This window comes from Penaeus vannamei, chromosome 35 (assembly GCF_042767895.1).
Source record: "Penaeus vannamei isolate JL-2024 chromosome 35, ASM4276789v1, whole genome shotgun sequence".
In the NCBI taxonomy this organism is placed as follows: domain Eukaryota; kingdom Metazoa; phylum Arthropoda; class Malacostraca; order Decapoda; family Penaeidae; genus Penaeus; species Penaeus vannamei.
Window position 1 is genome coordinate 9,741,237 of NC_091583.1, and position 10,000 is coordinate 9,751,236.

Genomic DNA, 10,000 nt, shown 5'->3' on the forward strand with positions numbered 1-10,000 from the left:
TAGTTAAAATTATTGTTCTATTATGCCTGGGGAGTTATTGTCATCATCATCATCAAATTTTATTTGCTGTTATCAATGTTATTTATTTTTTTAGCATTATTATTATTATTATTATTATTATTATTATTATTATTATTATTATTATTATTATTATTATTGTTATTATTATTATTATTATTATTATTATTATTATTATCATTATCATTATTATCATTATCATGAATATTATTACTGTTGTTATTATTGTTATTATTATTATTATTATTATTATTATTATTATTATTGTTGTTGTTCTTGTTGTTGTTCTTTATTATTATTATTATTATTGTTATTATTATTACTTCTATTATTATTATTGTTATTATTTTATTTTATTTTATTATTATTTTATTACTGTTAATAGGATTATTATTTTTTATTAATATCATTATCCTTATCATTATTAGTCTATTCTTATTAATTTTGTTATTATTATTATCATAACTATTTTTATAATAATTATTATCAATATTATTATTATAATAATTATTATCAATATTATTATTATAAATATTATTACAATTATTGTATTATTATTATCATCATCATTATTAATATCTTTATTATTTTCATTATTATTACCATTGTTATTATTATCTTTATTATTATTATTATCATTGTTATTGTTGTTGTCATTGTTATTGTTATTGTTATTATTATTATTATTATTATTATTATTATTATTATTATTATTATTGTTATTATTATTATTATTTTTATTATTATTATTATTATTATTATTGTTATTGTTGTTATTATTATTATTATTATTATTATTATTATTATTATTATTATTATTATTGTTGTTGTTGTTGAATGTTAATTTTATTATTATTATTATTTTTGTTTTTATTATTATTATTATTATTATTATTATTATTATTAATATTATTATTATTATTATTATTATTATTATTATTGCTATTTTTATTATTATTATTATCATTATTGTTATTATTGGTATTGTTGTTGTTATTATTATTATTGTTATTGTTATTGTTGTTTATGTTGTTTATTTTGTTTGTAGTATTGTTATTATTGTTGTTACCATTATTACTGTTGATGTTATTGTTGTTGTTTTTATTATTATTATTTTTGCTGCTGTTACTACAACTAAATGATGATTGTAATGACTACAACTAAATGATGATTGTAATGATGATGATGATATTATAATGATAATAAGGCTGATTATGATAATAATAATAATAATACTGATACCAGTGATAATCATAATAATTGAGATAATTATAATTATTATTTTTATTTTTAGTAGTTGTAGAAATGGCAGAAAATGGAGAAAAATCATAACAGTTGGTCATGATTAACAAATTATGGGGTCATCTTTTAATGCAATGCCATACATATACTTTAGACTCATTCTGTAATGTTAATGGTGAAGGAAAGGATTTGTATATATTATGACTCAACTAGGAATGTATATTTGGCAAACATGCATACAGGCTCATCAGATATGAGATGTCATATGTCTGAATAAGTGACATTTGACATTTCCTATTTAGAGAGTATTTTAAGCTTTGAGAAGGAGGTATATTTATAAGTGGATAAGAAATAGATAGCAGACATTGTGGAAATTGCCATGCAAATTAACCGGAATGGTTTTTATCCTTACTTGCTGCATGTAGCCCAACATGGCAGTTGGATCCTGTTATATCTTCAGAAAGCTGTAGCCTGCAGAATATTCTTACCAAAATGGCAAAGAATTAACTAAATGAATAGGGTCAGTCAACAATAATATTCTGCCTACAACCCAAAGTATTCAGGCACTTACTACCTGGAGAATATTTTACTTGTGATATCTACTGAGTTGATGAATTAAAGATCCTAAGCTGAATACAGCTAAAAGTCAATTGGAAGAAGACTTACTAAGAACAGTAGCGACTCTTGAAATTCAAACAATAGATCACATGGAAGCATGTTATTTTAGCATAAGTTGCCAGACCAAAAGAGCAAATGCTACACGTGTTACATACTGTTCTAGAAAGATGCACCCATTGAAACTATTCTTTTTGGAATATTTGCTGTTAGCCATGCCGTAAAAGGGCCATTGGGTGTAGGTGTGCAGAAATGTCCCCAAGGTCAGCAGATAGAACTACCCAAGAGTGAACAGAAGGCAGAGATCAAATGTTTGCAAAATACAAGAAGTTTTAAAAAAATTGCTCTTGATGCCTTTTAAGGCTGGGAACCCCATTTCACCTGGCTTGAATCTTACAGAAACAGCTATCCTATTTATGATTTTACTAGTGATTGTATTATCACTATTGTTATTGTTATTATTGTTGTTGTTGTTATTATTATTGTTATTGTTATTGTTATATGTTATTATTATTGTTATTGCTATTATTATTATTATTATTATTATTATTATTGTTATTGTTATTGTTGTTGTTGTTGTTGTTATATTAGTGTTACCATTATATTATTGTTATTACTATTATTATTTGTTATCATTATTATTATTAGTAGTAGTAGTAGTATTGATATTAATATTAACGTTATTATTTGTATTGATATTGATATTATTGATATTGATATTAACAGTAATTGTTAGTGATAATAGCTAATAGTGAAAATAATCATGAATATTATTTATGGTATTATTAAAACTAATATTGGTATTGATATTAATTTATTCATCAATATTTGTTGATTATTATTGTTGCTATTATTATTGTTTTACTATCATTAGTGTTGATATTATTATTTTATTATTATCATTATCATTATTAGTCTATTCTTACTACTTTTGTTATTATAATTATTATAATTATTATTATAAGTATTATCATTATTTTTGTTATTGCAATTATTTTTATTATTATTTTCATCATTATTATTTGTTTTATCATTATTATTATCATCGTTATTATCATTATTATTATTATCAACACTATTATTGTTGCTATTACTATTGTCGTTATTATTATTGTTATTGTTGTTGCTATTATTATTTTTAGAGTTAATATTATTGTCATTGTTATTATTATTATTGTTGTCATTGTTGTTGTTATTGTTGGCAGTGGTGTTATTGTTGTTCCTGTTATTGTTATTGTTATTTTTAATGTTTTTGTTATTATTATTGTTGTTGTTGTCAGTTATTATTGTTATTATTTTTCTTGTTATTATTGTTATTATTTGTATTGTCACTGTTGTTACTATTTTAGTATTGTTATTACTGCTTTGTAACAATGGTGATGGTGAGGATGTTTAATAGGAGTATTTGTATGCGTATACTAGTGCTTATTGCCTTTTGGGTTTGGGTTTGCTCACCTCATTCATTTTTTCTCACGCCCATTTCGTGTTTTTTTCCCTCTCATGGCCATTTATTGTTTTTTTTTTTTCCCTTTAATGCCCATTCATTGTATTTTTTCCTCATGCATATCCATTGCTCTTTTCCTTACACCCATTTTTTTCCCCCATCTATTTTCCCCTTTCACGCCCATTCATTGCCTTTCTTATTTTTCCCTCTCTCACGCCCATTTATTACTCATTTCCTATTTTCCCCGCTCTCATGTCCGTTCATTACTTTTCCCTATTTTCCCCGCTTTCACACCCATGAAGTGCCCTTTTCCCCTATTTTCCCCCCTTTCATACCCATTCATTACTTTTTTCCCTATCTCCCCCCATTCATGCCCATTCATTGCTTCCCCCCCCCTTATTTCCCCCTCCTTATTTCCCCCTTCTTTCACGCCCATTTATAATTGCCCGGCTGTCAATATCCGAACATCCAGTAGGAGTGATTACAGCGATAAGAGCGAGCGGCGATAACGCGGGTTTCAATATCGATAGCGATAAAGCACCCTCGGAACCCCCGGTGCGTCCGAAGCGTGCTGGCGCTTTGGAGGTGTGCAAATGGCCCCGGGTGGGTGGAGGTGGAGGGAGGGAGAGGGGGGGGGTGAGGGGGAATGGGCTGTTGTCGTGTCCTGCGGAGGGTGTGTGTGTGGGCGTGTGGGCGTGGCTTGTAATTCGGGGTGATGTATCGTTCCCTTCTATGTGTCAGGAGGGGGCGCTGCTGCTGTTGCTGCTCTTCTCGCACGTCGCCTCCGTGATGGGTGTTTGTGTCGCCTCTATTGACAGGCTGTTGGGGAGAGGGAGAGAGGGAGGGAGGGAGGGAGGGAGAGAGGGAGGGAGGGAGAGAGGAAGGGAGGGAGGGAGAGAGGGAGGGAGGGAGAGAGGGAGGGAGGGACGAAGGGAAGGAGGGCGGCACTGAGGGAGAGAGGGAGCGAGGGAGGGACGAAGGGAAGGAGGGAGGCACTGAGGGAGAGAGGGAGGGAGGGAGGGCGGGAGGGAGGGGGAGAGAGAGGGAGGGAGGGGGAGAGTGGGAGTGAGGGACAGAGAGAGAGAGGGAGAGGGAGGGAGGGAGGGAGTGACAGAGGGAGAGAGGGAGGGAGAGAGAGAGGGAGAGAGAGAGGGAGGGAGAGAGAGAGATAGAAGGGCTGACAGGGAGGGGGAGAGGGGAGACAATATGTTTTGGTAGTTGTGTAAATTACAGTGTGAGAGAGAAGGAAAGAAAGAAAGAATTTTTTAGGTATAAGTCGTTATGTAGAGAGAGAAAGAGAGATAGGAGGATATAAAGATACAGAAGGAGTTATTTATGAATAGGTAGTTGTCAAGGGCGGATCCATGAAATTGTGAAAGGAGGGGCGGAATATGCATGTTACTTTTAGACAGTCTAAGTAATTGGTATACTGATTAATTTCTATTGGTATACTAATAGAATAAGACCTAGGTTCCCAAAGGGGAATGGAATGAAGGTTGGGCCCCAGGACGAAAAAAGTTTGAAAAAACAACACTTATCTAAATCCGCCTCTGGTTGTGTAGAGAGAGAGAGAGAGAGAGAGAGAGAGAGAGAGAGAGAGAGAGAGAGAGAGAGAGAGAGAGAGAGAGAGAGAGAGAGAGAGAGAGAGAGAGAGAGAGAGAGAGAGAGAGAGAGAGAGAGAGAGAGAGAGAGAATGTTAAAGAAAGAAAGAAAGAAAGAAAGATAGATAAGAAGAAAGAAAAGGTACCTATATATGGGTAGTCTTATGTGCGTGAGTGTGAACTCTTATGTATGTCAGTAGGTCTATTCGAGATGGCGTGCGGTTCACATGGCGTGGCGCCGAGGTGACATGTACAGTGTGCTTACCCTGCGTGTGCATATGTACGTGAATTTGCGCGTAGGCTAATTTGAATGTAGGCCTAAGTGTTCCGTATGGATTTGGACTCCCCCATTAAACGAGAAACTGGGTGAGTGTGCGCCAGTGAGGCACATGTCGAACACGCGGGAACATTTGTACGGCTTCACCTTGACCTATCTGTTCACATGTGCGGCGTCGGGGGATGTAAACATGGCTGTATTTTCGGTGCACACGGGCGGCAGGTGGGGGTAAATAGGCGAATCAGATGGGACGGGCATTTTGAATGTTTTTATCTTTGTGTGTGTGTGTGTGTGTGTGTGTGTGTGTGTGTGTGTGTGTGTGTGTGTGTGTGTGTGTGTGTGTGTGTGTGTGTGTGTGTGTGTGTGTATGTATGTATGTATGTATGTGTGTGTGTGTGTGTGTGTGTGTGTGTGTGTGTGTGTGTGTGTGTGTGTGTGTGTGTGTGTGTGTGAGCTTTTTTTGTGGACGCGTGTGTGTTGGCGTAGTTAGAGGATATCATGTAACCGACAGATCCCCCGGATGCGTGTGACAGGTGCAGATAGCGGCATTGGCGAGGTTCGTTACGTTGACAGGAGTAGCTATGGGGATCAGCGGAGAGGGAAAGGGATCGAGAAGGGTGGGGGGAGGGGGGGGGGAGGCGTAGTGGGAGAGGAATGAGGGTTCCTCTGTGTCTATCCTTCTGCTCCTTCTCGTTCTCTTTTTTCTCGTTCTCGTTCTCTTTCTTCTCGTTCTCCTTCACCTTCTCATTCTTCTCTTTTTTCCTCTCATCTCCTCTCCTCTCCTCTTCTCTCTTTTCCTCTTCTCTCCTTTCCTCTCCTCTTCTCTCCTTTCCTCTCCTCTCCTCTCCTCTCCTCTCCTCTTCTCTTCTCTCCTTTCCTCGCCTCGCATTCTCTCTCTTTCTCTCTTTCTCACTCTCTCTCTTTCTCTCTTTCTCTTTTTCTCACTTTCTCTCTCTCTCTCACTTTCTCTCTCTCGCTCTCACTTTCTCTCTCACTCTCACTTTCTCTCTCACTCTCACTTTCTCTCTCTCTCACTTTCTCTCTCACTCTCACTTTCTCTCTCACTCTCACTTTCTCTCTCACTCTCACTTTCTCTCTCACTCTCACTCACTCTCTCACTCTCACTCACTCTCTCACTCTCACTTTCTCTCTCACTCTCACTTTCTCTCTCTCTCTCTCACATTTAATCTCTCTCTCTCTCTCTTTCTCTCACTCTCACTCTCTCTCTCTCTCTCTCTCTCTCTCTCTCTCTCTTTCTCTTTCTCTCTCTCTCTCTCTCTCTCTCTCTCTCTCTCTCTCTCTCTCTCTCTCTCTCTCTCTCTCTCTCTCTCTCTCTCTCTCTCTCTCTCTCTCTCTCTCTCTCTCTCTCTCTCTCTTTCTCTCTCTCTCTCTTCTCTCTTTCTCTCTCTCTCTCTCTCTCTCTCTCTCTCTCTCTCTCTCTCTCTCTCTCTCTCTCTCTCTCTCTCTCTCTCTCTCTCTCTCTCTCTCTCTCTCTCTCTCTCTCTCTCCCTCTCCCTCTCTGTCTCCCTCCCTCCTTCCCTCCCTCTCCCTCTTGCTTCACAACTCTTCTCACTTTCCATCTCATCTCCCTCCCGCCTCCCTTTACCCCTAATTCATTCCCTTGTGATTTCATTATCATCACCAGTCATTAATCCTTTTCATCGTCATTGGTCCTTTCCATCGTCATTGGTATTCGATTAATGAGTGTGATTGATTAAGACTTCACCGATCTCCTTTCCCCCCCAGCTCGGCCATGGACTCGAAGACGGGGCGGAAGGTGGCCATCAAGAAGCTGGCGCGGCCCTTCCAGACGCACATCCACGCCAAGCGCACCTACAGGGAGCTCCGCATGCTCAAGCACATGGACCACGAGAACGTAAGTTGGCAGGGGTCTCGTCGGAGGGGCGGCTGTCGCTTCTTTCCGTGTTATTGTTTTTTTTTTCGTGTTTTCTGTTTATATTTATTTACTTCATTTGTATGATTTGTTTGTTTACGGGATCGTGTGTGCATGTGTGTCTGTCTATTTCTATGTCTATGTCTGTGCTTGTGTATTTGTCTGTGTGCGCGCGTGTGTATTTGTCAGTTTTGTTTGTCTGTCTGGGTACATGCGACGGACTTCGTGCGTGCGTGTTTACGTGTGCATGCTTGTCCTTGCTTAGTCTTCCTGGTTGCCCGTCTATCTGTCAGTCAGTCGTGGAGACGTGGGGTGAGGGCGGTCGGGGCGCACAGCGTCATCATAACGTGAGTAATATCTGAAACGACGCTGCTGATGGATTACCTATTCACCCTGGTAGTTGCCGACTCGCACGGCGCCCGCGGGCTCGGAGCTCAGTCGGTTGCAACACGGGATTGCTGACGGCTGATGCGAGCGAATGGGACTGCTGATGTTGCGCTTGTTTTGCGTTTTTGCGTTGTTAATTCTTCCGTCATTGAGACCCTCGAATTGAATGAACTTTAGGCTTGTTATTTATTGAAGTAACGAAGGTCGAGTGATCCTGTGAACAACGCTGCAGGGCCTGTAAGCATCGCATGGCACTGAGGGCTATTGGCTGCATGATGAATACTGCATGATGGCACATCCCTAGGAGCTATTTATTGGATGATTGGCCATTGGCTATCGGGCGGGATGGAGGACGGTTTGTTTGTGTGTTTGTGTGTGGTCGTGTGATGCGTGCGTGCAGATTAGGCTATTATGCGGTAGAATATTTTGTCGGATGAATGCCTGTATTATGCAGCGTTTTTCTTTTTTTCCCTTCGTTTTTTGCGAACTTCAGTGACATATCATGCTAAAGGAAATATGAGAAGGAAATTACTAATAATATTTACACACATTTTTCATGTTTTTTTTTAGTTCTTTTTCGCATTAAGGAAAAGATAGCTTAGTAATGAGTGGGATCAGGAATTAAAAAGAATGGGAGAGAGAGTGGGTTGAAAAGGAGGATTTGGAAAGGAATGATGATAATAAGAATAAGTAAACAGAATGGAAAAAATGGGGCAGAGGAACGGAAACGAAAAGGGGAACAGGGAGTGTGTGAGAAGGGAAGAGGAAAGATGGGGAGGGAAAGAAGAAGAAGGGGCGGGAAGTTTGGGGGAGGAAGAGAGAGAGAGAGAGAGAGAGAGAGAGAGAGAGAGAGAGAGAGAGAGAGAGAGAGAGAGAGAGAGAGAGAGAGAGAGAGAGAGAGAGAGACACAGAGACACAGAGACACAGAGACACACAGAGACAGAGACACACAGAGACAGAGACACAGAGAGACAGAGACACACAGAGACAGAGAGACAGAGACACACAGAGACAGAGAGACAGAGGGGGGCACGACAGGAAGAGAGAGTATAGGGAGTGAAGGAGGGAGGGAAGGAATTTCCGAAGGTGAGGGAGAGGATAAGGAAAGGGAGATAGAGACAAGAGGTAAGGGAGAAAGAGAAGAAAAAAAGGGGTTAAGAACGGGGGAAACGAAGGAAATAAGGAGCGTGGGAAGTGGAGGGGGGAGAAAAGAGGGAAGGAAAGAGGGGATGGAGGAACGGGATAATGAGAGGGAGGAGGGGGGGGAGGAGAGGGTAGCGGGAACGAAGGAGAGGGGGAGAGAGAGAGAAGAGGGGGGGGGGGGTATGCTTACGTGGCCGGCGGCGGGGAGCGAAGGAATGCGTTCATTGTGCGTCGGACCTTCGCCAGGGTGCGCGTTTTTAAATAGAGGCGACGGAGGAGGTGGACAAGATGAATTGCGGGAAAAACACAGACAAACAAATAAACAAACAAACAGATTTGGTTTGGATTGAGGGAGAAGGGTGGGAGGTAATGGTAGGAAACGAGGAAAAACGGAAAAAGAGATAACGGAAAAGGTATGACACAGAGACACAGACAGACAGACAGACAGACAGACAGAGGGGTGGGGCTAGAAATAAAAAAGAAGGAAAGAAGGTATTAAGATAGAAAAATGGAAATAGAAGGGAGAGGAAAAAAGCAAATATGAAAGAAAAAAGAAGAGAGAGAGAATGGTAAAGTAAAAATTAGATGAAAAAAAGAAAAGAGAAGGAAAGAGAAAATTGGGAGGCAGTACAAAAATAAAGAAAAAGAGTAAATGGGAAAACAGAAATTAAAATGAGAGAGAGAGAGAAGAAAAAATAGGCAAGCGATCCCTCCTAATCCGCCTCCTTGGGTCACGAAGAAATCAGGAAATCGTTTTTCTTGGCAGGTGAGTAGGCCTCTTCCCCCCCCCCCCTCAAAAAAAAAAAAAAAAAAAAAAAAAGAGAGAGAGAGAGGTGAGGGTGGGGTAGAGAGAGGGAGAGAGGTGAGGGTGGGATAGAGAGAGGGAAAGAGGTGAGAGTGGGATAGAGAGGGAGAGAGGTGAGGGTGGGATAGAGAGAGGGTGAGGGGGGAGAAGAAAAGCAATTGGGAGTATTCAGAATGACAGGAAGGCAAACAATCAAATGAATATTTAGACAAAGGCGCGCGCGTGCGCGCATACTCCCACACACACACACACACACACGCACACACTCTCTCTCTCTCTTTTTCTTTCTCTCTCTTTCTCTTTCTCTTTCTCTTTCTCTTTCTCTTTCTCTTTCTCTCTCTCTCTCTCTCTCTCTCTCTCTCTCTCTCTCTCTCTCTCTCTCTCTCTCTCTCTCTCTCTCTCTCTCTCTCTCTCTCTCTCTCTCTCTCTCTCTCTCATAAAGAGAGAAAGAGAAGACAGAAAGAGAATGTGAGAAGAGAGAACGAGCGAGGAAAGAGAAAGAGAGTGGAAGGTATAGATATATAGATAGAATAAACAGGTGGAGAAAGGGTATAGAAAGGGGGAGGGGAAAGGG

General features: G+C 39.4%; 1 protein-coding gene across 6 annotated transcripts in view; it reads left to right on the forward strand.

Moving 5' to 3' along the window:
• LOC113815719 (mitogen-activated protein kinase 14) overlaps positions 1-10,000 on the forward strand; it is a 63,676-nt gene that overhangs the window by 12,265 nt on the left and 41,411 nt on the right. For all 6 annotated transcript variants that reach the window (XR_011398139.1, XR_011398140.1, XM_070113974.1 and 3 more), the window contains exon 2: positions 6,944-7,073. Coding sequence is in view for 4 of the 6 variants with exons in the window: in XM_070113974.1 (XP_069970075.1) it covers positions 6,944-7,073 (130 nt within the window). In the remaining 2 variants the exon portion in view is untranslated. The remainder of the gene's footprint in view (positions 1-6,943; positions 7,074-10,000) is intronic.